Below are 27,105 nucleotides of genomic sequence, written 5' to 3'. Positions count from 1 at the left end.
TAGACCCACAGACACGCACACACTTTATCTCTCTCTCTCTCTCTCTCTCTCTCTCTGAAAGCACAAACAAACACACATAAATCATCACATGTTACCTGCAGGTTCGACCCGCCTACTCTCCGTCCATAGCTGACAGTCAACCACGCCCCCTGCTCCCACAAATACTCTTCCACTTTTATACACCTGTGTATGATTTGAAACTAACACTATGCTTATTTTGTAGTGCATCACATATACACGTACAAGCATCATGGGATTTTGTGTGAAAGTGTGGTGGAAAAGATGGGGTGTATGAGGTCCAAGGGAAATTTTTCTTTTTCCTTCTATTTTAGCATATATATATATATATATATATATATATATATATATATATATATATATATATATATATTAGCAAAAAACTACTAAATTATAATTGCTCTGCCTAAATATTATATATATATATATATATATATATATATATATATATATATATATATATATATATATATATATATATATATATATATATATATATATATATATTTCGAAGCATGTTGAGTAGCCATGGAAACAGCTTTTAATACCTTGGAGTACAGTCTTCGTCATCTTGAGGAACACTTCCATCCATCTCTTTAAACAAGTCTGTAGTTGGCTTCTAATTCGCCAGTTTTTAAAATGTATTTTATTTGGGATTTTAGTTTTCTATAACAAGGTCCAGTAGTTATGCTGTCACGCCTGTAGATGGTGGCATTAGCATACTAAATTCACACTGTAACCATTCTGCTATGAATCAAAGGGGAAATCTGCTTATTTCTTATGCCATTGTCTCATGATTCACAACTCATCTGACAAATTTGACAGTCACATACGAGTCCCAGTGTAACACGCTATCAAAACACTCAATAATTGCGAGTGGGAGAAAATGACATAAGAAACAAGGGTAAGATTTTACAGTAACAGTATGTGAATTATCATGCACTAATACCTGAAATAATACTTACTTAAATATGAAATAATGATGAGTTAAGGCATGTACTAATCACAAACTAATGAAGAACTAAACTTAATTAACCTATGTGTTAATTAATACATTAACTAACATGAACTTAAGGTGGTCGTTATTCACACATGAATTCGTATGACTGACATCATAGTTAAGGTTAGCTCTTCATTAGCTCGTGATTAGTACATGCCTTAACTCGTCATTATTTAAGTAAGTATTAAATCAGGTATTAGTGCTTGATTATTCATGTACCGTTATTGTAAAGTCTTACCAAATTAAGCAGGAAGTATCATTCGCACACACACATTAATTTTTTTTTTGAAAATTATTTAATGATGTCTTTATTTGTAATTCTTTTTTTTCCCGAAGCTTTACTGGCTGCTTGCACTAGATTATTAGTTCCTGGAAAAAGAACAAACCCACAAAAGCAACAGCAAAAGTCATTTTACTGCCATTATTTTCAGAATGCAGTACAAATCACATTTACAATCACAGTTAAACAGGTTGAGAAAACAATTAACGTACTCCAGTAGGTGCCACAGAGCTAAGGCAGGATTAACAGACTTATTTGGAAAGAGACTGATGTTGATATGTGCATGTAAATGCATGTAAGACATGTCTTCACTAGCTATTATAGAGATTTTTGCATGTTTATGTGGAAAGTTCCAAACCGTTAAAACCTTAACCATTAAGTTTGATTATAATTTGAAGCAAACCTGCAAAGCTACATATTAAACTTGATGACCGTTTGTATGAGGTCAACGCTTGGAAAGTCCATGGCTATGATCCCGAAACACACTGGAGACCCTTCAGCAAGCAGCATTTGCAGATAATCATACAGCCAAGGGTTGATCTTTTCCGCCACCTTTTTCGGTGTTAGAAACATGCCTTCAAATGTGCCTATGCCCGTGCCACTGGAATAGGTGAGGATGATAGAATTTCCTCCGCACTCCTTCATGGCTTGATTGAGGTGTTGAAAGGTTTCTTTCTCCTTGTCGCTAATGTGAATGACCTTGTAATCCCCCTTGGTGTCGGTTTCCGACAGAGGCACGCCGAGCAAAAAGCTGTCTTCCTGTACGAACACGATCTTGCCTCTTACTTCGTCCAGTCGTGGTATGGTAGACTTCATCCAGACACTGCTATCACCCTCGATGAGCTTTTCAACCGATTCCTGAACTTTACTCTTATCAAACAAATCGGGCTTGACTCGGACAAGAACCGTCTCGCTTGGGAACTCTGACAGGAACGCCTTGAGCGTGTCGAGAGCCATGGTGAATTTTGAGTGCTGGTAAATGATCCCATGCATGAGGTACAGCGTGTTTTTGAAAGCGTACACTCGGAGGTCAATGTAGCGGATACCTGCCTTAAGCTGGTCTTCCAGGCTCCAGGCCTGGCACTCAGCCGCAGGTCCTCCATAAAGTGCCATTGTATCATGCGTTCCAGGAATGGTGATATCAGACAGGAGAGTGTTACCATCCAGCTCTTTCATCCAGCCGATATTGTAGAACTCCGGAAGGACGAGCTGTGCCTTATCGTTAAAAGCCGGACTATGACTATCCATCTTTCCAGAGCTCATCCTGGAGGAAAATGTCACATTGTTGGCCATGTAGGAATCAAATGTGTTTGTACCTGAGCTGCATGATCATTGTGCAAGCCTGTACTTGCCTTGGTACACCCTATCATTAATGATATCTGCTATGTCAATACACACGCATAAAAGATTATGAAAAGGCACATGAAGGTGTTCTCCTAAAGCAAACCATGACTGAAATGAACAGAACTGAGGTGGATTCAAACTGTGGGAATGTTGACGGTTGTAAAGCACTGCTGACATATAAAGGGGAATTAATATTGTCTGGAAATAAAACAGTCCTTCATGTTTGTGCATCTTATTTCATACTTACAGAATAAGCAGTGACACACAGAGGACACGGTCGACATTTGTTTTCTTCATCTTTGCCTATTATTAATGGTGAAAAAAGTACAAAGAATTCAAAAAAGTTTTATATTTTACAACAGCACATTCACTTCGTAACTAAAGATAGGTCTAGAACGTAGATGGGATAAAAAATAGTTCATTGCTAATGAACTAAACAAAAAGCATTAATTCATATTAAAATAAATTAAGATATTCGTAAGCATACAAATGTATCGGAATTCATAAACTACTGAAAATGTAAAAGAAAGTACTCACTCGACGAGGTGAACCGTTCTGGCTGAGAAAGCAAGGCGAAATGTGTTTGCTGTTAGATTTCACAGGCTTTAAACAAAAGACATAGGGTGTGTATGCAATATATTTAGTCTGGTAATTTATCATGCTTTGATGTCTGATGTTATATGACGTGTTTTTGATTGCAGAGAGGGCAAGTCTCGATAAAAGCCATGGTTTCTGCTCTGTTCTTCTCGGTTAAGTTTAATGAAACAGCCCATTGCTGCCTGTCAGTTTGTTCGTTTTTACTTACATTTTTTTACTTTCTCATCACCTAAAGTTCCAGATAGGATTCTATGTGTGAAACCTTGTTGATTTGGACACTTGCTCTACTCCTTTCTGCTCTCACAAGATGAGAAACTCTGAGTTCAAATCCCAATCGAAAAGAACACGTATCTGTTCTCTCAATGCTATCTGTCCTGATCTGTTTTAATGCATTTTCTCCCTGGCTGTACTACCTGTACTGTGTTTTTCTCTTCTGTGTTTGATTGCTCATTGTTTATCACATTTTGTGTTTTTCCATGATTGTTCATTGTTTATGTAACATTGTATTACTATTGTAAAGCGTCCTTGAGCTCTGGAAAGGCGCTATTTAAATTAAACATATTATTATTATTATTAATATTTATTACACACCTATCTACGTGGGTGGAGGGACCCCACTGTATGAGAGTAAAGCTCTGAATTTACTTCACATAGCCTACTTCTCCTGTTGCCCCAGAGCTCCAGCACAAAACTAAAGAGGGAAAAACTAAATAAAATTAGGGACATTAAATTTTATTATTATAAAATAATAATAAAGTAGTGTTTAAAAGTAGTGTTAACTGAATGAACGCGACTGCATGCGCCGTGCCGCCTGGGGGCGCTGTGACATTAAGACTCGTTAAACGCAACCGTCTCGCACTCCTTTTCCGATTCCTGTCGGTTTGGTGATGTAATGAAGTAAAAGAGGAGTAAAATGGCGGAGAACAGTGGCACAGATCCTGCCGTGGACAGGAACGCCGAGGAAAACGCTGCCACCAGCGGGACCATTATAATGGTTACTGTCAAAACACCTAAGGATAAGGAGGAAATAGCGATCTCGGAAGACGCGTCTGTTGCACAGGTATGTCGGAGTTCATCCGAAATGGTCAGCGGGGGATTTTTTTCGGCTGCTCCGCCGTGAATGTCCGCTTTAGCCGAGACGCTAGTTAGTTAGCTGCTAGCTAGTTTACGACGACAATAAATTCAGGACGGCTTTTTTATTTGGGAAGTACAGACACAATCATTCACGTATTCAAAGATATATTTGTCTTTTATGCTTTTATAGATCATTATTTACACCACAGCGCACAGAAAAGTTGACTATTATCACTGTAATCATGATTAAAAACGATAATAATAAATGTAGGATGACGCTGTGAGTTTAGCTCGAGTCGGCACCGGCTATGGCGGCGGCCAACGGGAAGATTCTTCGGCTAAATCCCAAATGGCTCCCTATTAGACGCATAGTACACTTGAAAGGCTGTAGAGCGCTGTATTTTACAGCACAAGTAGTGCACTTCCATGTAGGGAGTAGGGAGTGGTTTGGGATTTAACCTGGTTTACTAGCAGCATAGATAGGCTGACATTTTAAGGTTTATGATCGTAATTAACAATAAACCCATTTCATTTTTAAAAACTGTTTAAGAAAATAATTTTACACATATTTCTGTTTGTGTTTGGGCAAAGTGGTTTGTGGTTGTGTATATTTTAAATATCTAACTAAGCTAAATGACTCGTTAGCATTAGCTGCCTCAGAGAAGGTTCTAGTTTTTTAGGATTCAGGCTGATTTTTGTCATTTTTATTTGTTTGTTTATATTGTCATTGAAAGAAAGGCAGTGAGGTAGACTTTTAAAACGCCCCTGCTTCTGCGATTTCAATGTTTCCCCCCACCTAGAAGACACATTTATATAGATATAAATTTATACAATATTAAAATTTAAATGTTCTCAACCAGCCTCGCGCCTGAGCTTGTGGACTGAGCGATATAAACAATCACGGTGTGATAATCGTGCAACGGTATCACGGTTTTAATAATATTGTCGATTAATAGATCATTGTATTTCATTATCCAGCCACAGAAATTTCTGGAATTTCTTTTCTAAACTGTAGTTCAGGGGATTGAGATTGGGTCTATGTATTGTATTTAAAAGATGTACACACAGCTGTATTCAATGAAATAAAAAATAATCATGAATCTGTAATGTAAGTTGTGAACATTTATACACAGATGGCATGATTCCCTGTGTGAGCTGAGTGCAAAAGAAGGCAGTCCTCAGCGCTACGGAGTTCTCGAATCTGATTGGTCGGAAAGTGTTGATTCATTTTCTATAAGAGCAGCTCTGACGGTTGTGCTGCTACAGGTTTCTATTAAGTGAGCTATGGTTTCCATAGTAACACCTCATTCACAAGGAGTTACATAATCTAAGCCTAACAGTGACTAGATTAATCCTTGATGTGGTGACGTTTTTCTTTGAGATGTTTATTTATTTAAAAGTCATGGAAGGAAGGAGTCTCCAGTGTCAGCGCTTCGTAACAGGTGTAAGTTTAGGTTTACCGACCAGTTTATCTTCAGGACAGAGGAGGTTATGCTTTAAAATGACCAAGTTTAGTTTTTTCTTGGTAAGGTCAAGAGACAGAGGGGAAAAACAAAACAGCAGCTGGTGAGGAAACAAATGTTTATAGCTGCTGTAACGGAACCAATAACAGAAACCTGCTTCATTGACGTTCCACAACAATAAATGGATAAAAAAAAAATGCGATGAGTCACAAACAAGAGCTTGTAATGGTATAAGAGCTTCTGGGTGATAACAGTAACTAATCAGGTTCAGGTTCTAATCATCTTCAGGGTGGTAACAGTAACCCGTTGTTTATTTTCCTTCAACGTTACGAGATGTTTCATTTTATTCTACGCATCAAGAATAATGATCGAATGTCGGTCAAGATGTTAGAAGAATGGTTTAAGTTTGTCAGACTTTATTGTATGTGTTGATGGATATTAGCTGGAAGATTCCACAGGTGAGTATGTTTAGTCGTATAACCAGAAGGTGTCGAGAAACACAGGACTCGCTCGGTTAATTCAGTAGCAGTAAAAATCACCTTTTAATCCTTAAGTCAGGATTGTTTTGTTCCTTATAGTAAGCAAATTTTTATTACTTGACAGTATGTGACTCAGCAGTTTTTTTTATAGAGATCTGGAATGCAGATAAATGTTCTGAAGTTCGGTTGTATGTTTAAAAAAAAAAAAAAGTGCTTTAGCGCAATAATGTAGAGCGGTGTGGAATTTTCCTAACTTCCCTAAAATTCAGTTTCGAAATGGTTCTTTTGATTAAAGTAGTAGTGTGATTGATTCCTTTACTGTTTGTGGAGAGCAATTCTCTATGGTATGGAAGTATGAGCTCTTTCTGACCTCGATGTGATGAAGGATCTTCACGTCTTTGTTGGTCATTGAAACGTTCGTACAAATCGACAAAGTACTAGGCCTGTTGTTAAACAACTCCGTACGTAGGCGGTTTTGAACAAGGCTTCGTTTTGGTCTAGGATGTGAAGCCGTGTCGTGAAATTTTTTAGCGTGCGTGTTTACGGAATGAAGTATATTAAGTATGGAACGTAACTTCAATAAAAGAACAAACATATATAAAGTTACACAGCGAGAAAGAAGAGAAACACTCTGAAACTGAAAACAGTGAACTTTAAAACAGTCATCGAATAAACCATGTTCGTTAACAGTTTTCGAAGCTTCCTTTTTCGCTAATCTTGGTGTATGTATGCACTGCACGAGTTTTTGTTTCCATCGTGTGGGCGGGGCTTAAGAGGTTTACTCTCATTGGCTAGTGAGGTTTGGATCGACGGCTTCAGAGTGGTGTTCTTTCTCGCGTTCAGTACTTTTGGCACAAATTTAATTCCATACACATTCAAGTGCATGGTATTGCTGTATAAAATACTTCTCACATGAATTTCTTCCTCCTGTTTAGTTCAAAGAAGAAATCTCCAAAAGGTTCAAGGCAAAGCAGGACCAGTTAGTCTTGATCTTTGCCGGCAAAATCCTGAAAGATGGCGACACACTCACTCAACATGGCATAAAGGATGGCCTCACCGTTCACCTTGTCATCAAAACTGCACAAAAGTAAGATGTCAATAATACACTCGTTATTCTAGGATTAATCGTGAGTCACCCCGTATGTACTGTGCAAGGACGTGCAGCCCTTTTGTGCTCTTATACATACAATTTAAAGGCCTTGTCATGGGGGTGGAGAACATATGCACGTTCTTTGATTTGTGTTAATGTAATTTATGGTTGTGACCCCTGCGCAGGGCCACAGGCGGAGGTTCCACAGCTGCTTCGTCCAGCTCTGTAGCGTCGCAGGTCAGCAGCGGCACCACAGCCACGGCGAACACTAGTCCAGCTGGAAACCTGGGCACATCACAGGGCACCGCAACATCGCCGGCTCCCTCGCAGCCATCCAACATATTCAGTGAATTAATTAATCATTTTTTTCTCCTCTTTCTTAAACGTGAACTCGGTGGTTGTGCTTTGGTGTATATGGTAATGAATTCTGTTGACACTTTGGAAAAGGTTTTTAACCGAGTAAATCCAAACGTAGTTTTAAGGGTTTTAGGGAAAATTGTTCTGAAACACTTTTTCTTTTTAGTTTCAGTCTTGAATAACTAAACCGGCTCGCCATGAATGTAGCCGTAGAAGCTGGCATGGCGTTTAAAACGGAAAGAAAGTAAGATACACGATAATGTAAGGGATCGTTCAGTTAAAAATGACTGTTAATACCTCCAGCATTCATTTGAATCCACTCTCGGTATTTATGTGTACAGGACGCGTAGACCTGCCCGGTGTAAACGGGGTCATTACATTAAACAGACAGTAAATCGTAGTAGACCACTCACCTGCTGCGTGTTTGTCCGCGTGTCCTCAGCTGGCTTCGGTGACCTGTCCAGTCTGTCTAACCTGGGCATGGGCTCGGCCAACTTCATGGAGCTCCAGCAGCAGATGCAGCGGCAGCTCATGTCCAACCCCGAGATGCTCTCGCAGATCATGGAGAACCCACTGGTTCAGAACATGATGTCCAACCCCGACCTGATGAGGCAGATGATCATGGCCAATCCGCAGATGCAGCAGCTGATGGAGCGAAACCCAGAGATTTCACACATGCTCAATAACCCTGAGCTGATGAGACAGGTGAGTGAAGAGCTTCGAAATTTTAATTGCGTCACACCACGTGTAACTATTTTAACTAGAATGTTAAAAGTATTCAGTATTAAAAGGCCGATCCCAGATTTTTGTAGCGTATAACCTACATAGTTCACGGCACAACACTGTTCGAGATTTAGCTACAGAAATTTACAGACACGCGTATGTAAATATTTTATTAGCGAATTGTTGCAAGACCTGTTTTTGTGTGTTGGGACCAAAAGAGTTTTGATCGATAAAGTCTAGGAAATGCGTTTTTCGATACAGCTAGACAACGAAATATAGACCACATTGAAACGTAGATATTATTTGTCTTTAAATTCATAAATATTCGCATAAAATAATATTTGAATAATGAAGCTTTGTTTGTAAACTGTTCAGTTTGCGTGAGCTCAAACGAGCATTTATTTCGTCTTTGTTTAGACGATGGAGTTGGCGAGGAACCCTGCCATGATGCAAGAGATGATGCGTAACCAGGACCGGGCGCTTAGCAACCTAGAGAGCATCCCCGGGGGATACAACGCTCTCCGGAGGATGTACACAGACATCCAGGAGCCCATGTTTAGCGCCGCACGCGAGCAGGTCTTAAAAAAAAAAAATTGATGTCAAAGAAGTTTTTTTAAAAAATTTTATTTATTTATTTTTTTTTAAACCAACCAAGACAAATATTATTTTGCTAATTTGTAAAATCAGTAACCTCTTGTTTAGGTTTGGAAAATACTTTTGCTCCTTATTTATCGATTGAATAAAGATTACTCATGTCAGGTCTGGGTTTTTTCCCCCCCCACTCATTGTTTGTACAGTTTGGAAACAATCCCTTCTCAGCCTTAGGTGGGAACACAGAGAACTCGGGGGTCCAGCCCTCCAGGACGGAGAACCGTGAGCCACTGCCAAATCCATGGGGACCGCCTGAGACCACTTCTACTGGGACTGCCACCACCAGCACCTCTACTGCAAGCTCCACCACCCCCAGTGTGTCCAATCCCCTGGGCATCAACTCTGCCAGCTTGGGCTCTGGTACCACCTCCACCACCTCCTCTGATTTCCTCTTTTCTGTCGTGTTTCAGAAGTGTAAAACCTATATAAAATGGGTTCTTATATCTGATTAAAACATCTACCGAGTGCTGTGTCTAATTAATACGATCGGTATCGTAGGTTTCTATTCCGAAAAATATCGTTACCAAAATCGTTCTCACGCTAACTTGTGAGGGGAAAAGGTAGCTTGTTAATATTTGATTTTGTTCCTGTGACTCGGTGCAGGCATGTTCAACAGCCCGGGCATGCAGAGCCTGATGCAGCAGATCTCCGAGAATCCTCAGCTGATGCAGAACATGCTCTCCGCTCCCTACATGCGCAGCATGATGCAGTCTCTGGCGCAGAACCCTGATGTCGCCTCACAGGTCTGATTTAAAAAAAAAAAAAAGTAGCATTTAGAAATTCCCTTTTAGATTGTCTTCCTGTAGCTTTTCATCCAGTATGTTGTCTCTTATTCCCCCTCTGAGCTGTGTCCTGATCTCCCCAGGTGTTGATGAACAACCCTCTTTTTGCTGGAAACCCCCAGCTGCAGGAGCAGATGAGACATCAGTTGCCAGTATTTCTACAGCAGGTTGGTTCTGCTCGCATGTATAGACTTTACCGTATGGTGCTTTGGTTATACTTTTGATGGAAATATTACTAATAGTTGTGATGTACTTTGAATGCGCAGTAGGGAATATATTTAAATCCAGCAAATTCCCCTCTAAGCAGTGCTTTTAAGGCCTAGAGGCCCAGTTTTAGTTTCTCGCCAAATTATTTGATGTTTTTTCGTTTTTTTTAGATGCAGAACCCTGAAGCCCTCTCTGTGATGACAAACCCACGGGCCATGCAGGCTCTGATGCAGATCCAGCAAGGCCTCCAGACCCTCCAGACCGAAGCTCCTGGACTCATGCCCAGGTATTCAGAAGCTGAGCTCCGTTACAGTAGCACTAAGAGATTCCCAGACAAAACATCGTTGTTATTTGATTGATTATAAAAACAAATGAACCTTTTCTTCTTTGGGTGTGTGAGTGAGTGTAAAACACAAAAACTGCGAGAGTGAGCTGAGCGATGTAAGAACATGCACTCCAGAAGAACCAACGTGCTGTTAAACTGCGTGTCGTTCCTCTCGTGCAGTCTGATTACCGGAGGAGTTCCTGGTGGGACCCCCGCAGGTGTTAACGTGACCCCCACAGGGGTTGCAGGGATCCCCGCAGGGGTTAACGTGACCCCCGCAGGGGTTAATGTGACTGCTTCCGAGAGTGCTCCTCCACCCCCTACTTCTGGACAGGGCTCCGCCCCTGCCGCCGGACCCAACTCCTCCCAACAGCAGCTCATGCAACAGATGTTACAGATGTTCGCCGGCGGGAGCGCATCGGTACAGTGTGCATTGATTGATTTTGAATTGCTAGCTCTGATGGATTCAGTTTACAAGAATGAAACGATGAAATGAAAGGGGCTAGGCCAAACGCTTTCGGAATAATTGAGGGCGTGTGAGTGTGTCATAAATACTAGAGTGTGAGCAGATTGGCAGAATAACACATTTTCAACTAAGCCCTAACTTAAGACTTGCAGCACCAGCTATAAATGCATTTGCTTACATTTTATTTTATGAGCAAGATAAAGATTTCTTTATTGACTTTAAAAAAAAAAAAAAAAAAAAAAAAAAAATCAAATTATTGTATTATTTTGGCCTATCATCAGCCACATCACTGAAGTACACTATTTGCAAGACATAAATCATACATAGGTTTTATTTATTCATTTATATACCAGCCTACTTGGAAAGCTTTTTAATCGACGAGTGTAAAATGTCATAGATCAAAGTGAGCGCACCGGCAAGGTCACACGTGATTTTTAAATACTTTTTGTCTTCGTTAAAATCCATATTTCGATGCACGTCCATTTTGCCGTCACTATGGTTCGTTACGACTCAGTTAAATTTCTTGCGCAAGAGCCTAAGCAGCAAAACACGGCCATATAAAATAAATACTCGATCGTTTAAGTTGTAACTTTTGCATTTTGTTCGTTTTATTTACAGAGGGGGGAAAAAAACAAAACAACAACTCCTCGATAGAACTCGCGTGAAGGACGTACATGGGGAAAGCGGGACGCTAATTGCTCGCCTGCATCTCGATCGTGGATGTAGTATTTACTATATGGGTTTCTGATTGGCTAGTGATGGCAGAACACACCGTTCTTCGATCGCTTCATGACATATCAGTTACGATGCACTTCAAACGTGTGTGGTACATCGGAGTTTCTCACATTTTAAACTCTCTCCTCAATGTTTTGTTTAGGGACTACTTCACGCCCCGAGTTAGGTGAAAAAACTTCTGCTCAGCTGGTGCACAAAAAGAAAAACAACATGCCTTATACTACACTTTAGAACACAAGCATTTGGACTGCGACAGAAAGTCTTCTGAAGTTAACCGTTGCGATTTTGTGTAGCGCCCATCCGATCCTTCGTTCCGTTTGACACGATGATGTCGGTAAATAAACACGTTTTTTTTTTTATCGTAACCGTTTTGTCTCTCATCTGACAGACCCAGACTCCGGAGGTGCGTTTCCAGCAGCAGCTGGAACAGCTGAGCGCGATGGGCTTCATCAACAGAGAGGCCAACCTGCAGGCGCTCATCGCCACGGGAGGAGACATCAACGCCGCCATCGAAAGACTGCTCGGCTCGCAGCCATCTTAATCCCCGCACCACCTAATCACAACCAGAGACAAGTCACAGTCACGAACACAGTCCCGGTCATCACCTAATATCTGACAAATAGACTGAATTCCAGTTGCTTCTTCCTTTAACGCGGTTGATCTGTGAATCTTAGGAAATTGGGGTTCTCAAATTTATTCCCTTAAAAAAAAAAAAAAAAATCTCTCGCCGGAATGACATCAGGCTAAAACCCGTCATTCATTTCTGACTGCGTCCATTAATAAATACAACAGGGCAATGCTGTGAACCAAGTGTAGGTTATCATTCCTTTTAATTGACACGTACTCACTCGAGGCACTACTTCTTTCTGGTTTTTGGGGAGTAGAAAAGCATAAAGGTGATCTTCCAAGTCAGAAGAACTCTCTGTCTTTCATGAGGATGGTCAGCTTCCTTAATCTTAATTTTTTTTTCCCCCTCTGTCACTCTCTCTCATTCTCGCTCTCCCCCCTTCTCATAAATCACACCTGACTAAACCAGTATTTATTGCAAACACCTAGAGATTACCTTTTACTCCCTTATCAATGCTCCAGGATTCACAAAGCTGCTCAGCTGAGATTAATCGAAATGTAATCGATGGAAATGTCCGAGTGTTTGTCCGAGCCTCACGCAGACGATTGCTTACTCTTCAGCTGTTTAGAGGGGAATTAATTATTATTTTTTTTCTTCCTTCTTCGTTTTGAAAGATGTTCGATATCCAGTCAGCTCTTAGACTTTATGCCTTTTAGGAGCATTCTGATTGATTGAATTGGTGGTTTTAAAAAAAACAATTAAGCTTGTGGTTTTGGGGTAAGGTTGTATAATAAGGCATCAATAAAAAAACAACTATTTCTCAGCTTACAAGCAACGCTGAAAGCAGACACCGTTTGTTTTGACCATATCTTTATGCTTTGAAATAGTACTCTAGTGTGTGTGTGTGGGGGGGAGGGGGGGAAGACCCGCATTGTGCGCCGGATACATCATCTTACAGTTGATGTAGTGAGTACGCCTGGTAACAGCATGAACGTGATGCTTCCCTGTGCGCCGATCTCAGTGCTAATCATCACGAGTCTAATGGAACTAACAGTTGAGTTTTTGATGTGAATTAAAATGTTTTTTTTTTTTCTTTTTTTGCTGCACGTTCATAATCCACTCTTTCATCTTATTTGATTAATTACATTGCAATAATCTGAACTCATTCTGGAGTTGGTATGTTTCTTTAACAAAAAGTTGGCACCAAATTGACAGCGATTCTGTTTTAATAAATGCATTTCAAGGCATGTCTGTAGGGCTGGTAATGGTGGGTAATGAGGCAGATATGAGGTACTTGAAGGACACCCCCCCCCCCCCCCCCCAATAATTTAGTTTTGCTTTCATAGTACTACACTGTAAAACCAGATAAGTTCATGTAACTCAAACTTGTTATATTTAAGTGTATTGGGCTTAAAGAGATTGATTCACCAATTGAGCTAATTGGTTTCCTCTCATGTATTTTTTTTTTTAGTTAAATGGACTTGTCCGGTTTTACAGTGTAGGAAAACGAATAACGGACGACCTGTCAGTCGTTACCGTGAGTAATTATGCAGTTACTCATCGTTATAGAGCTACTAATAATAGCTTTGATTGTCGCTGAAAAGAGCGTGTCTGACCAAAATAAAAAATATATATAAATATTCATGTTCTATCTAATCATGAAAAGGTTAAAGGTGTGCATGGGACTGTTTTAATTCCACTTCCACCTATTCCTGCAGCTATTATTATTATTATTATTATTATTATTATTGGGACGTTGTGTAATGAACTTAGTCATATCGTAGATGAGGGGCTAAAATCTTAACGTCTACCAGTAGCTTGATGATGAAATTATTACGGCTGCGCAATGCATTATATCATATAATGTTTACGTACCCGTTTTAAAGGCGAATCGGCAGCCTTTTAGTGCGATTCCCTCTGAATACCACAAACGCAGAAGTCGAACTAAAAATCTGAAGCTGCGCAACGTGCTTAGTCTATCGACTTTTAGTTGCTAGTTAGGCGGGGACGGAAAAACGATGATGGAGTAATTAATCCACTTCGTTCCCATTTATTAGTATTTCGCATGCGCCTTCTCGGGCGCTGCTGCTGATGTGTGACGGATGTCTCTGAATAATATCACCCAGATGAAGACCCAACCTAAGGGGCGTGTCACTCTGTAATCACCGTCACTGATAGACTGCACGAATCTACAGTATAGGCTGGAAAGACGTCAGCCCCAGCCTCACTTCTCGCTCCTTCACACCATTCTATTATTTATATTTATATATATAATGACTTGGTAGTGCTGTTGTGCTCATTTCCACAAAAGTCTACAAGAATCCACTTTAAAACATTTCGTAACCGCTAATTCTACCACAGCGTGGCAATTCACAAGGTGTGCGTTCATTTACTCTCAGAGCATGGCTCGTGCTGTAGTCAGGTTTCTATGAATGCACCACTTCTAAAGTATCATCTCATTCAGAGGGGCTTCTACGGCAGACGCTCTATGTAAATCTATAGCGTATAATAAACTATATAAATAATCAAATGTGGCGTTCAACAAAGAACGGCATCATTTTTGATGTGGAGAGGTTTTCTCTAATGTGGGGATGCTTATGTAACATTTATGGAAGGAGTCTCCAGTGTCAGTGCTTCATTGGGAAGTTTCCCCATCTTCCAGAGAGAGGAGTTTATGCTTCTTTTTTTCAGTGTCTCGCTCACATGAAGAGATTCTTCTTTTCTTTTCTTTTTTTTTTTTTTCTTTCCTTTTCCGAGTGAGGAATAAAGAAATGCTGGTGAGGGAATGACTGTTTGAAGCGACTAACCTAAGGGAACAACAGGAAATAATTTGTCTCGCTGACCTTCCACAACATTAAATGTAACTATGAGCAGATGAAGCATGACTTGTCGTTCATTAATTAATTAAATCAGTGTGATCATTTGCAAATCGTGTATTATTTTCATATGAGAGCACAGTCACGTGATGTGTTATTCCTTACATCTTACACTGATGTCTTTCTTTTGACCTGCTAGCACATTTATACAGCATACGAGGGATTTAAATCACACTAACCGTGACCGGGATGACGCATTCACTGAAGACGAATGAATAAACGGTAAACGTGCGGCGTAAGAGCCGTGGCCGGTACGCTCCCGTGATAATGGACACGGCCTTTCTTTGTCATGCAAGATTTATATCTGACCGATACTCCCATGCACGCCTCTGGTGAGATCTAGAATAAGATTTCTTTCTTTGAACAATAGGGACTCTCACTTGAAGATGGATATTTGTTGGCCGCCTCACTAATCCAAAAGGAAGGAATAAACTATACAGGACGTTTTCGCCTAACGCATGCTGGGTACTGTAGTGACTAAACACTGTACTACGGAACAGGATGAACAGCAGATTAAGGGCTAATTTTATGCCAGAATCCCGCTTTAATTGATCACAGTAATCTGTATTATAGTCCCGTATTGTCCAGTTCTAGTCAAACACGATGATCTTTCTGTGAACCTGTCCCTGTTGGATCGAGTCAACATCGTCAACAGCAGCCTTGATCGAAATCCTGCACGGTTTTGTTCGTCTGCTCTGAACGACGTCGAACTGCTTTTTTAAATGAACAATACGTTTCTTACGTCCATCGCAGGGAACCGTGAATGCACACACATCTACACCTCCGTGCTTGTTTTTTTTTCAGAGGAAACCCACGGTAAGATGCGGAGAACGTGAGAAACCCGAGTTAAAGCTGTGAAAAATGAAACGTGTGTGAAGTAAGGAATAACACGCAACAGACCGGACAAGTTATACGGAAAATAATGCAGGGTGGAGGGGTGTGATGCGACATGACCTGCAGCATTATGTTCTTGTAGGACCACAAATGTTCTGGAGTGTTCTCACAGCGATTGGCCAATGATTAGTGTTCACTTCATTCGTGACCGATACGTTACGCGTTTTAACGATTCTTAGTTGGATGTTTTGGAACGTCCGAGAGACTAGTTAGTTCCTGTTCTCGCCTTCATTATAGCGGTCACCTCCCCCTCCCTCTCTCTCTCTCTCTCTCTCTCTCTCTCTCTCTCTCTCTCAGAAAACACAGCCGGTCATTTTACTGCAAAACCAGACAGCGTAAACTCCTCTGTCTTGAACACCGTCCTGTGTTGGGAAACCTTACGAAGCACTGTGACTGTTACAACACGCTTACAACCTAGACTCCTTCCGTAAACGTTAAATAAATGTCCCCTAACAAAAATGTCAATTTGATAAAGAGTGTACCAACTTTATTAATAGGCACGGTTTCAAAGAGGATCGAAGGTCCTCTTGTCCAAATATGTAAAAAAAAAAAAAAAAACAACAATTTCCACGGGGTGCACTTATTTTTTCACACGACTGTATGTCTGAGTGGCAAAAGTATGTGAATCTTTGCTTTCGGTATCTCATTGGTCCCTCTTGTGCAGCAATAACCGCAACTAAACGTTCCCTGTAACTGTTAATCAGTCCTTCGCGTCGGCTTGGAGGAATTTTGGAGATATTTTACGAAACGGTCGTTTTTTTTCCTTCTTCGTCCCTACGATGGAACTCGACCTGCACCAGAACCGTTTGGTTACCAACATTCTTCGAAATATCTTCCTTCGTGTCCCGCACAACAAAGAAATCCCTACAGATTTGGACCGACACCAGGGTGAGTAAACGATGACCCAAGTTTCATTTTTGGGGTGAACTAGCCCTTTAATAAACGGTCTTGAAACCGGCACGCGAGTCTTGAAACTACAATTCCCATGATTCCCTTCGCTCTTGCGGAAGTCCGAGTCAGCTGACGTCTGCGCGGCTCAGTGTTTTAACACAAATAAATGCCTTGGTAGTTTTGTATCTTCAGCGAAGTTTCTTTACAACACAAATAATAATAATAATAATAATAATAATAATAATAATGTTACGGCCCAAAGCGTTAACTCAGGTCCTCAGTCAGGCGAACACAAACGGCGTCCAGAGCACTCTGTGAGTATTCCTGCAGTTCACCTAGCTTACACGGTAGAAACCTCTGTCTGCTAGCTGGAGAACGAGCTAGCCTGCCGTCTCATTGAGACAGAAATGATTCATATATTTTTGTTTTCATTACTTAACCCTCGGATGGATCCAGCACGTGCATGGGAGATGTTTTTGTTTGTCTTATAAGGGAGCTTTGTGAGGTTGTTGTTGTTGTTGTTGTTGTTTTTAACTCATGACTGAAGAGGATGTTTGTGGACTTGGACTTTTAGATTACTGAATAATGAAGGCTCTCTGCTGGCTTATTCGGGTTACGGGGACACGGACGCTCGGGTTACAGCCGCCATCGCCAGCAACATCTGGGCTGCTTATGACAAAAACGGCCATCAGGCTTTTAACGAGGACAAACTGAAGTTTATTCTGATGGACTGCATGGTAAGAGTGAGCAGTTGTACATGGTGAGCAAAATCATGCCGATACAGGTCTACATGTTCGTATCAAACCTCAGAATTTGGGAACAAAATGTGATTCTGCTCCCGAAATCAGACAGTTCTAGATCGGACACAGACGAGGTGATGTTTCCAGACGGCATCGGATTCCTGTTCTGCTTTTAACCCGTCCGCCCCAGGAGTCCGCGTGCTCCGAGGGTTTATTTGAGTGACCGTAGTGAGTTCAAGCCAGGCTGCTCTTCTCAGACCTCGGGTTCTGCGCAGAGAACCACCGCTCGTCTGATGTTTTTTGTTTTTCGCACCGTCCTCGGGGTAAACTCTAGACGCCGTTGCGAGGTCAAATCCCAGAAGTTTCGGAAATCGGTCCGTACAAGATTGCTCAGAGTTTGTTTGTTTGTTTTGTTTTTTTGTTTGTTTGTTTGTTTGACTAAATCGGACAAGCTCTAGATCGGACGTAGACCAGGTGACGTTTTCCCACAGCGTCAGATTCCTGTTCTCGACTGACACCTCGTGCGTTCTGCTGTTTTAACCCGTCCGCGTGCTCCGAGATGCTTTTCTGCTCACCACGGTTATAAAGAGTGCTTATCGAGTGGTGGTTGGATGTTTTTTGTTTTTCGCACCAGAATTTTATTCGTACAGCGCTTTTAACAACGGACGTTGTCCCGGAGCAGCTTTACAGAAACTTATAAACACAGGATAGAGATTTTAAGTGTGTGAATTTATCCCTGTTGAGCGAGCCGGTGGTGACGGTGGTGAGGGAAAAACTCCCTGAGATGATATGAGGAAGAAACCTCGAGAGGAACCGGACTCAGAAGGGAACCCGTCCTCATCTGGGGAACGACGGATCGTGTGAACGTAAAGCACCAAAGTTTTCTTATGGTTTTCATATGAAGTCTGTTTTGTTGAACGAGTCCACTGTTCACTAAAGTAGGATTGAGTGCAAAATCGTATGTAATAAGTGCAGTCCTGAAGCCATCACAGCAACCGTAGTCCCAGCAACCACAGCGAGAACGTCCAAGAAGTCCCGTGTGAGATTTCCCAGAGTCGGTTTCTTTTACAGCCAAAAACGCTTGCTTTTTGCTGTGGCTTTTTAAAAAAAATCTGCGCTGTAAGTCACGCGTTTTTTTGTTTTGTTTTTTTTTACTCTTCATTTTACTACCCGTATTGGCGCAATTGCAGTCGCATGAGAGAGTTTCGCACGGCCTTCCGCGGTGATGATTATCGGTAAATAAGCCCTTTTAGCTGTACTTGTGTTCGCTGCACGTGAATCGCACATGACGCCACGCCACACGACGCGTCTCGGCCCAGATCTGCGGAAAATCCTCGTCGGGTTTGAAAACCTGTGGCGTTTGCTTGATTTTCGCGTCCGTCTCGGCGATCGCGAAATCCCGGAGGGACCGTGATTTCACTCAGAGCAGCCCCATCAACCATGCAGCGGTCGTTCTGATGTTTGACATGAACGTTAACTGAAGCTCTGGACCTGTATCTGCATGATTGTATGCATTGGATTGAGTGGAATACAGCGTGAGCGTACAGGTGTTCCTAATAAAGCGGACGCTAAGTTTATCTTAATTAAGCACACCTGTATAGGATGAAAAATCTTCTAACTGCATGCAGAGCTTTCTCTAAAAGCCAGGCTCTGTTCCTTCTCTCTCTCTCTCTCTCTCTCTCTCGCTCATTTACGGCAAACCCGTAATCATCTTCACTGACTCGCACTTAGTGAACCAGGCAATGCGAAATGCACGACGACCATCAAATGTAAATCTGTGTGTATATAAATAATATACTTGGTCTCCTGCCACTGAGGATACAAATGTGGCGTTGCTGTTTTAGCGTAATAGCAAAAGCGGTTGTGATTACAGGAAGGCAGAGTGGCCATCACCCGGGTCGCAAACTTACTGCTGTGCATGTACGCCAAGGAGACCGTGGGCTTCGGGATGCTGAAAGCCAAGGTAAGACGTGGGACGTGCACGTTGCACACGCTTTGTTCATTTTAAAATGACATTAGAAACCATTTCAGAAACCATGTCTTTTTATTTTTTCATCTGCAGGCGGAGGCCCTGGTGGAGTACCTTCAGGAACCACTGACGCAAGTGGCAGCCTCGTAGATACATCCATCTGAAATTTGGCCTTTATTTTTTCTTTTTGTTAAAACCCTATGATTTCATGCTTTATTTATTTGCTTAGTCGATCCTTCTAATCTTCATAACAGGCTAAAATTATGCCGTTCTTATACAAGTTCTTAATCAGAATCCAATTGAACTTTGTTTTTGTTTTTTTCCCCCCTCAGCATCTTTTAATTGTTGCATCTAACCAATTAACTTATAAATAAGCCAATATTTGTTTAAAAAAAAATAATAATAAACGTGCTTTTTTTTTTTGTAGATTATTGTCGTAGTGGTTTTATTTCATCATCGTTAACCGAGCGATCCCATGTTAAAATCGTTTTGTTTTTTGTTGTTTTTTTTTTTACGTCATTCCTGGAATCCATCTGGATAAAACTAACTCTCTGATCAAAGTGGATCTCGGTCTTAAGAAACTTGTAATGATTGCGTTATGGCTCCAACCATCGAAGCTGATTCTTAGCTGGAAATCACTTTTTTTTTAAATCCTTTTTATGGGTAAACAAGTGTATTAACTCATGACTCTGATATGAATAAATTAATAAATAAAGTACGGCGTGAAATCCACACGACGTGGACTGTACATACAGTGGGAATATCTCATGAATCTGCTACGTTCACACGGCAGGAGGAAATAAATCCGTCCAGGAAGTATGAGTAACCTTCTGGAAACTTCTAAATTTGGGCTACTAATCCACGTTTAACAGAGAAAAAAAATCGGCTAAAACGGGAGGAACGTACATGTTTACACGTTTACATATACATGTTATCAAGGTAACTTTGAAACCCTAAGAATACCGTCCATTTAAATTTATTTACTGTAAAACTTTACTGTCCGTGCATCTGATGGGAGGTCGAACGTACTCTGCGAAATAATGACTCGAGGTCAAGTCAAGGCTGTGCATCATTTTTTTTATCATGTTCGTCGGTTACTAACAGCGTTGCTCCCTGTACAATCAGAAATACGGGTAAGTAAGGATCACCGTTTACACCCTATAAGAGTTCTATGTGCTTGTGTATTTATTCGAACGTTTTTGCAAAGGAGATTTTTGTTGGAACTCTGATCAGATTCGATGTTTTTCAGGGCTTTTATATTGGTCGTAACATCAGTCATTAAAATCTGAACGTGCTTGGTTGGTTGGTTGGTGGTGATTTTAACTCGCTCACACTTAACCAGTCTCGAACAATGAGTCGGATTTGTACAGTGCGTATCATTTGAATATTCCAGTAAGCTGCGTGAAGCAATCGTTGACCGGAGTATGGTTTGTTTCAGACGTTGACGGCGCCAGTTTCACAGTCCTGACGAGTCGCTAATCGATACGAAGAAAGACAAATCCGATGTTTACCGGTCAAATAAGGTCTCGTTCGTATGAAAAAGGAAGTAACCTTGCAGGTTTTTCGTAACTGCATTGTTTCACAGTTACGAGGTTCCTTTAATGTGGTTTTTTGATACCGTTTCCTCGTGTGTCGTCATATACGGAACTGTCGTAATGCTGTTGTCCTGGACACGACTGTCCTGTTTGTGTCACTAGCACTAGTCCTTTTAGCACTATTGTGTACCGGGTTAATACCAATAACACGAAATATGAACACCGAAAAGATCTTAAAACCATGCTTCTCAAAGTGACATGGAAGCAAGGTGTCCACAATTTTTTTTTAAAAATTATTATTAATTTAAATTTGATGCTATAGTGGAAATCACTACCAACTACTTACAACGCTGGTGTAGTTATTTACTCATTATTATTATTATTATTATTATTATTATCATTATTGAATTAAATGGGTATAATGTAAAGTAAAGCTCAGCAACTTAAATCTACCTGTAGTTTTAATAAAACGCTGTTGATAGACAAAACGTCTCGCCTCTAGACGCTGACGCACTGTTCGCGTTCTCTGGCTGGATAGTGCCGAAGTGAAAACGTAAATAAATATAACAGTACCCATGTGCTTGACATGCCATATATTTGACTCATTGGATTATGTTAATAAACTATGACAATGTTTTTCATTTGATTGATTTTTTTTTTAACATTGGAAAGGATTAACTTCCTGGATGTAAAAAGTTCTCCATGGATCTACTTTAACACAATAACAGGTGCTATTTAGACTGTGTGCACTAGGAGAGAGGCTACATCTCAAAGAACCCAATCAGGCTTCGTGTAATATCTTTGTATACATATAATATATATCCCCCCCCCCCCACACACACACACACACACACACACTATTTAATAAGGAAGTGCACATGTTTGTATATAAGTGAGCTCTTCTTGAGCTGAAGGCAGTGCACTCCTGCTCTATATAGCCAGCTCATGGATTGGCTCTTCTGAAAAGTGGGCGGTTCTAGTATGAGTCTGTCTCGTCATTGGTCGAGCAGGTGCAGCAGCGGGGGCAGTTTCATATGACAGCACCTGTGCTCACTGTACTCGTTCAACCTGTTTTACTATTCGGTCACACCCCATCTCCAACCACCAGAGTTGTACTTATCAGAGGAAATGCCAAGCCAAACATCACGGCTACTTCCTCGTCCTCGCAGGTGAAACTTCACACCTAAACACACGGAGAGAGCTGGAGCGTTCCTAGTCGGGTTCTTTTGTTTCATTCTCGCCTTCACATCTGGCAGTGTTGAGTGAGTGCTTTGTCATCTCTGTTTTTGTCTTCGTTCCTGACGCCTCGGGATCCTGACTTATGCACTTTATCCAGATTGAGACAGAGGAACTAATGTGAAGGCTGAGAATGGGATCAGACGAGGCCTACAACTTTGTATTTAAAGGTGTGTCATCTTTTTTTTTTTTTTTTTTAATCATTATTAAAATCACATTTTTCCCCGGTAGTTCAGAACGTACGCGCACACAGTGTTTCGTCGGCTTAGGAACTGAAGGCTGTCTGTAGTGCGGCTGTGAGGAGAAACACAGCATATTGATATGACAGCAAATGAGATCACTCTGCAAAAAGTTACGGTTATTAAGCAACGTAAGGATTCGGCTCGCCAAGCGAACGGCGTCTCGATCACGTGCTGTTATGTTTGACATGAAAACATTCTCAGAATTCCACTGTGAGGGATCAGGATAATTAAAACGGCCGTGTTGTGCTTAACAGACACGTATTTAGGAACAAACTACGATCAGAACAGCGCTACAGCTCAAAAACGGAACGTGATTGCCATGTCTGATATCCATCCAAATGATAATGTTACGCCTGTCTCATGATATTTGTGTCAGCCATTGTCCTGTCGTCTTAAATGAGCACTGAAATGCTTTGTGCACATTGTAAGTGCAACGATTCGTTCTGGAGGGACCTTGGCTAAAGTGGCGACTGGAAAGAAACGCACGTCTAGTTAACAGTTTTATCTGAACAGCTACATTTTTGTGCACTGGCATGCGAGATGTGCAGCCGATCCTTCAGGAAGCCAGAGTAAGTAAGGTATTTTTGTCCATAATAAACAGGAGTTTTATATATATATATATATATATATATATATATATATATATATATATATATATATATATATATATATATATATATATATATATATATATATTCACTAGAATCCACACATAAGCCTTGCAAAATGCTTCAAGGTCACAAATCTGATTTGCCATGGCAACCGGTGTGTTGTTTGCACACGACCGATTACTGAATAAGGGAGTGTTTTTGACTTCCATCTTACTTTGTAAAGCTTTCGCAATAATCTGGCGATGGGATTTTTGGATTCCTGTAATATTAGAGGAATGTGTTGGAAAATATTTCCTCATTTCTATTTTGTTAGGAATTGGGTTGTACATGAATCACTGACTGTTTCATGGGTGTGATGCTCTCAGGGATGAAACCTTCAGATATATCTGGCTTGCCTAGACATACCGGCAACATCCCAAATTGTTACAGGGAGTGTATAATAATGGGTTAATGGTTCGCTCTTAAATGACTCATAACATCTTCAAGCCACCTTAAGATCAGACCGGGCCCGGTCCGATCCAACCTAAACCCATTTTCTGACCACAGTTGCTAAATAGTACAGGTCTGAACCTGTAGCTGCTCCCAACATCATGGCTTTATAATCACCTCTGTGTTTATTTCCCCAGTGGTTCTCATAGGGGAATCGGGCGTAGGCAAGAGCAACTTGCTTTCACGCTTTACTAAGAACGAGTTCAACCATGACAGCAGGACCACTATTGGTGTGGAGTTCAGTACGAGGACTACGGATCTGAACGGCCTCACTATTAAAGCCCAGATTTGGGACACAGCCGGATTGGAGCGGTATCGTGCCATCACCTCGGCGTAAGTCATCAGGGTTGTTGTCCACTTGTCCTACAATGGAAAACCACTGCAGTATTCAATATTCCACAGAGTGAACAGTCATCAGAAGGGCATATCGTGCTCAGGAATAGTAGTTCTCAAAAAAATCTCAATACAGTCATGCGTCAAAGTCCAGTCCTACTTTCAGATTTTCACCACATAAGTTAGTCTTTCTGCTCGTACAACACCTACTAATCTGGGAAGGTGAAGGCTAAGGCAGGGGTTACACTTTAACTTTTGCACAAAATGGCTGCTGGACACGTCCTTCATTCAATATGCGCATCGATTGTGCATGTTTAAAAAAAAAAAAAACACTTCCGTAACACGTACCAACGTAAACAACAGGGCAGGATGTGAAGCGATACACTGCGTGACACATTCAATATGTGATAGCCATAAATACTACCCACGTTGTGGTGATGAAATTGGTTTAATGGCCTGATCCACCATCTCCGTTGGCGACACTGCCGCCCTATCTGCTCTTTTCTCAAGATACGCATTATCGTAGCCTCCTCAACTCTCACCATCTTCAGTGTTGTTATGCAAAATTAGATCGCATGGTCAAAAAACGGTAGAACGTGCTTTTAATCCTCCAACGTTCTAAAAGGTACACCATATGGCTTGCAATACTAATATGTCGCGTTTAACCCTTGTCTTGCCAAACACCTTCTTAGTCCTTACGAGACATGTGAAGAGAAATATTTCACCGCACTCCTGTCCAACTTGCAATCTAACGAGAGAATGAAAGCTTAGACCGCTGTGATTCTTGGGAGTCCTTGTTTCCATTTCTTGGGAAACTTGAGGCCCAATCGGATAATATCTGCCAAATATAGAGGTTCTGCTTGGTTTTATTTCATGTAACGTCTGAATCCTAAACTTGATTCTTTGTGCAATCCAAAAGATCGGAAGACTGAGGAACCACCAAGCAAATTTAGATCCTAACTGAAGACCTTTCAAGTCAAAAGCTGCAAACTATTAGTGTTTCCCAAACTAGCCTAATAGAACTGGCAGATGGTCGATCATTTTGCTCTCTCTGAGCTCCCACTACTTCTAAAACAAGCAATCAATAAAACTAACTACCTGGTACAGGGTGCTTACAGATGCTCATGATTGTCTAGGGTTGCTCTGATTGGTAGGGAAGAGATGAATGCCATCCTCTACCCAGAGAGCAGGACAATTATTCTCTCTTTATTGCACTACTCGAGTTCCCATTTTTCATTCTCTTGATGACTTGAAACCCAATTAGAAAACATCTGCCATTATACATTATGTCTAAGCAACAACTAAATCCAAAAAACGAATTCTTCGGGTGACCTTCATTTTGGAGAACCGTCGTATACACGGAGATCATTTTAATTAGAAATTCCAATTTTCCAATGTTTCTCAAACTGGTCCTTGGAGACTCTCGGATGGTCCACATCATTGCGCTGTCCTAGTTGGCAACAGACTTAAAGCAAGCAATCACGAACACAGAATATCTGGTGTAGGTGTGAGACAGAGCAACAATATGACTATTCAGAGAACCACCAAGGACCAGTTTGGGAAACACTACACTAACCCGTTTCCTGATTTTCTGCTGTTCCTTTGTTGTAGTTATTATCGGGGTGCTGTTGGAGCGCTGCTCGTTTATGACATTTCAAAGCAATTGACCTACCAGAGTGCCGAGCGCTGGCTGAAGGAACTTTACGACCACGCCGACCCCCAGATTGTGGTCATGCTGGTCGGTAACAAGTCGGACCTGGAATCGGTACGAGCTGTGTCAACCGAGGATGCGAAAGATTTCGCAGGTGTTTATCTAAAATGTACTTTCCTGATATACAACCTGTTTAACTTGCTATACGCTTGTTATAACAGACACTCTATGAAGATTTGGTATGTCTTTATTTATTTATTTATTTATTTATTTATAACCAGAAAAGAACGGCTTGCTGTTCATGGAAACCTCAGCGTTGGAATCAACAAACGTCGAGGCCGCTTTCAACAACGTCCTCACGGGTACTGTATACTGTCAATACTACAGCTCGTATTTCTGTTCATTTTCCATCCTTGGAATTTAGGCAGCAGACCTAATGGTGGCTGCCGACAGATCAATTGGGAAGCTAATTCATCAACTGTCTTGCAGAAATCCACAAGAACGTAAGCAGTAAAGGGGTGACCCGTGGCTCGGTCGGCGCCGTGTCGCTGTCCAATCCCAACGCCGCACCCACTGAAGCTCAGGATGAGAAGAAGCCCTGCTGTAAAAACTTATAAGAATGAAGACGTGGAGGAATAAACAGAGGAGACAAGAGGACCACATTGTGTCTGGAGGAACACGGTGCTGTCTGTCCAATGATCACTCCGATTGAACCACAGTTTGCTGACTGACGTGGCCATATGTATTTCTTTGTGGGGTGTCACTACTGTGTTACTATCACGAGAGAGTATTCTTGTGCATGTTTTTTAGGCTGAAATTGCTTTCTTAGATGTTTCTCCTGTCTTTTCTTACATGCACACTAGCAATTATTATTATTATTATTATTTTTGGCAATTCTTACTTTTATGAAAACGATGTTATTTATAAAATAATGTCACCATGTAGCAGCTGTGTCTTAACTGTCTTAAGTCATCCTTTAGGATTAATTTCGAATGACTGTTAGATATCAATGTGACGTATTGAAAATATTATTGTACACTAAAAGTCGTTAAACAACAGTTAAAACTACACACTACATTTCCCGACTTTCAAACTTCACCCAGTTTTTATTATATATTATATTATTATAATAAGGACGCGAGTTTTCTTTTAATACTGATATATCAATCAAATACGATGTAGTGGATTGTAAGCGATAATGATGAATAAATTGATTACGTATGCCTATGAAACACTAGAGTCCTCTTTTCCTGATATTTGAATCACATCGAAACATTCCTTACTGGTTTAAAAAATATTTCATGGTCATCATGATCTAAAATTACACCCAGCCTTTTCCATACACAATAAACCTTGAATTGGTGGAACTGAATAAAGAATATGTGTGACACTTGTCTAGGCTATTTTTATGTAGCTTAATTTTAATAATTCACAGGTGTTCGAAATAGAAATTACACTAGGATATATAATTATGCAATT

The 27,105-nt window shown here is 40.9% G+C and overlaps 4 protein-coding genes across 5 annotated transcripts; 3 read left to right on the top strand and 1 right to left on the bottom strand.

Moving 5' to 3' along the window:
- Positions 1-1,414: 1,414 nt before the first annotated feature.
- si:dkey-152b24.7 (1-phosphatidylinositol phosphodiesterase-like) lies at positions 1,415-3,303 on the bottom strand. The gene is made up of 3 exons (XM_017452771.3): positions 3,180-3,303; positions 2,890-2,945; positions 1,415-2,562 (listed from the first exon to the last, which is right to left on the bottom strand). The coding sequence occupies exons 1-3, from the start codon at positions 3,300-3,302 to the stop codon at positions 1,710-1,712; spliced, it is 1,032 nt and encodes a 343-aa protein (XP_017308260.2). The 5' UTR covers position 3,303; the 3' UTR covers positions 1,415-1,709.
- An 816-nt stretch (positions 3,304-4,119) lies between these two features.
- On the top strand, positions 4,120-15,038 carry ubqln4 (ubiquilin 4). The gene is made up of 11 exons (XM_017452756.3): positions 4,120-4,299; positions 7,191-7,342; positions 7,531-7,691; positions 8,145-8,407; positions 8,843-9,001; positions 9,223-9,436; positions 9,680-9,819; positions 9,942-10,025; positions 10,236-10,351; positions 10,571-10,811; positions 11,980-15,038. Exons 1-11 carry the CDS (start codon positions 4,153-4,155, stop codon positions 12,130-12,132), a joined length of 1,830 nt encoding a protein of 609 aa, XP_017308245.1. The 5' UTR covers positions 4,120-4,152; the 3' UTR covers positions 12,133-15,038.
- Positions 15,039-16,927: 1,889 nt separating this feature from the next.
- On the top strand, positions 16,928-19,955 carry lamtor2 (late endosomal/lysosomal adaptor, MAPK and MTOR activator 2). Its single transcript, XM_017452808.3, has 4 exons — positions 16,928-17,134; positions 17,395-17,557; positions 19,434-19,523; positions 19,623-19,955. Exons 1-4 carry the CDS (start codon positions 17,067-17,069, stop codon positions 19,677-19,679), a joined length of 378 nt encoding a protein of 125 aa, XP_017308297.1. The 5' UTR covers positions 16,928-17,066; the 3' UTR covers positions 19,680-19,955.
- Positions 19,956-22,000: 2,045 nt separating this feature from the next.
- Positions 22,001-26,858, top strand: rab25b (RAB25, member RAS oncogene family b). 2 transcript variants are annotated; one of them, XM_017452802.3, is made up of 6 exons: positions 22,001-22,326; positions 22,401-22,470; positions 23,780-23,975; positions 25,587-25,780; positions 25,908-25,988; positions 26,116-26,858. In XM_017452802.3, exons 2-6 carry the CDS (start codon positions 22,434-22,436, stop codon positions 26,241-26,243), a joined length of 636 nt encoding a protein of 211 aa, XP_017308291.1. In that variant the 5' UTR covers positions 22,001-22,326; positions 22,401-22,433; the 3' UTR covers positions 26,244-26,858. The 2 variants fall into 2 exon arrangements, with proteins under 2 accessions (XP_017308291.1, XP_053530813.1); XM_053674838.1 differs by having other exon boundaries at positions 22,012-22,470.
- Positions 26,859-27,105: the final 247 nt, after the last annotated feature.

Source organism: Ictalurus punctatus, chromosome 23 (genome assembly GCF_001660625.3).
Source record: "Ictalurus punctatus breed USDA103 chromosome 23, Coco_2.0, whole genome shotgun sequence".
Classification (NCBI taxonomy): Eukaryota; Metazoa; Chordata; class Actinopteri; order Siluriformes; family Ictaluridae; genus Ictalurus; species Ictalurus punctatus.
This window is presented reverse-complemented; position numbering and strand designations above follow the sequence as displayed.

Excerpts from the sequence above, each read along its gene's own strand:
- si:dkey-152b24.7 (XM_017452771.3), bottom strand. The coding sequence starts at position 3,302 with ATGATAAATTACCAGACTAAATATATTGCATACACACCCTATGTCTTT. Across the intron at positions 2,946-3,179 it reads AGAACGGTTCACCTCGTCGA|GCAAAGATGAAGAAAACAAA; the intron begins GTGAGTACTTTC and ends CATTAATAATAG. Across the intron at positions 2,563-2,889 it reads TGTGTGTCACTGCTTATTCT|GATGAGCTCTGGAAAGATGG; the intron begins GTAAGTATGAAA and ends ATTTTCCTCCAG.
- ubqln4 (XM_017452756.3), top strand. The coding sequence starts at position 4,153 with ATGGCGGAGAACAGTGGCACAGATCCTGCCGTGGACAGGAACGCCGAG. Across the intron at positions 4,300-7,190 it reads AAGACGCGTCTGTTGCACAG|TTCAAAGAAGAAATCTCCAA; the intron begins GTATGTCGGAGT and ends CCTCCTGTTTAG. Across the intron at positions 9,002-9,222 it reads TTAGCGCCGCACGCGAGCAG|TTTGGAAACAATCCCTTCTC; the intron begins GTCTTAAAAAAA and ends TTGTTTGTACAG.
- lamtor2 (XM_017452808.3), top strand. The coding sequence starts at position 17,067 with ATGTTACGGCCCAAAGCGTTAACTCAGGTCCTCAGTCAGGCGAACACA. Across the intron at positions 17,135-17,394 it reads AACGGCGTCCAGAGCACTCT|ATTACTGAATAATGAAGGCT; the intron begins GTGAGTATTCCT and ends TTGGACTTTTAG. Across the intron at positions 17,558-19,433 it reads TTATTCTGATGGACTGCATG|GAAGGCAGAGTGGCCATCAC; the intron begins GTAAGAGTGAGC and ends TTGTGATTACAG.
- rab25b (XM_017452802.3), top strand. The coding sequence starts at position 22,434 with ATGGGATCAGACGAGGCCTACAACTTTGTATTTAAAG. Across the intron at positions 22,471-23,779 it reads CTACAACTTTGTATTTAAAG|TGGTTCTCATAGGGGAATCG; the intron begins GTGTGTCATCTT and ends TTATTTCCCCAG. Across the intron at positions 25,989-26,115 it reads TTTCAACAACGTCCTCACGG|AAATCCACAAGAACGTAAGC; the intron begins GTACTGTATACT and ends ACTGTCTTGCAG.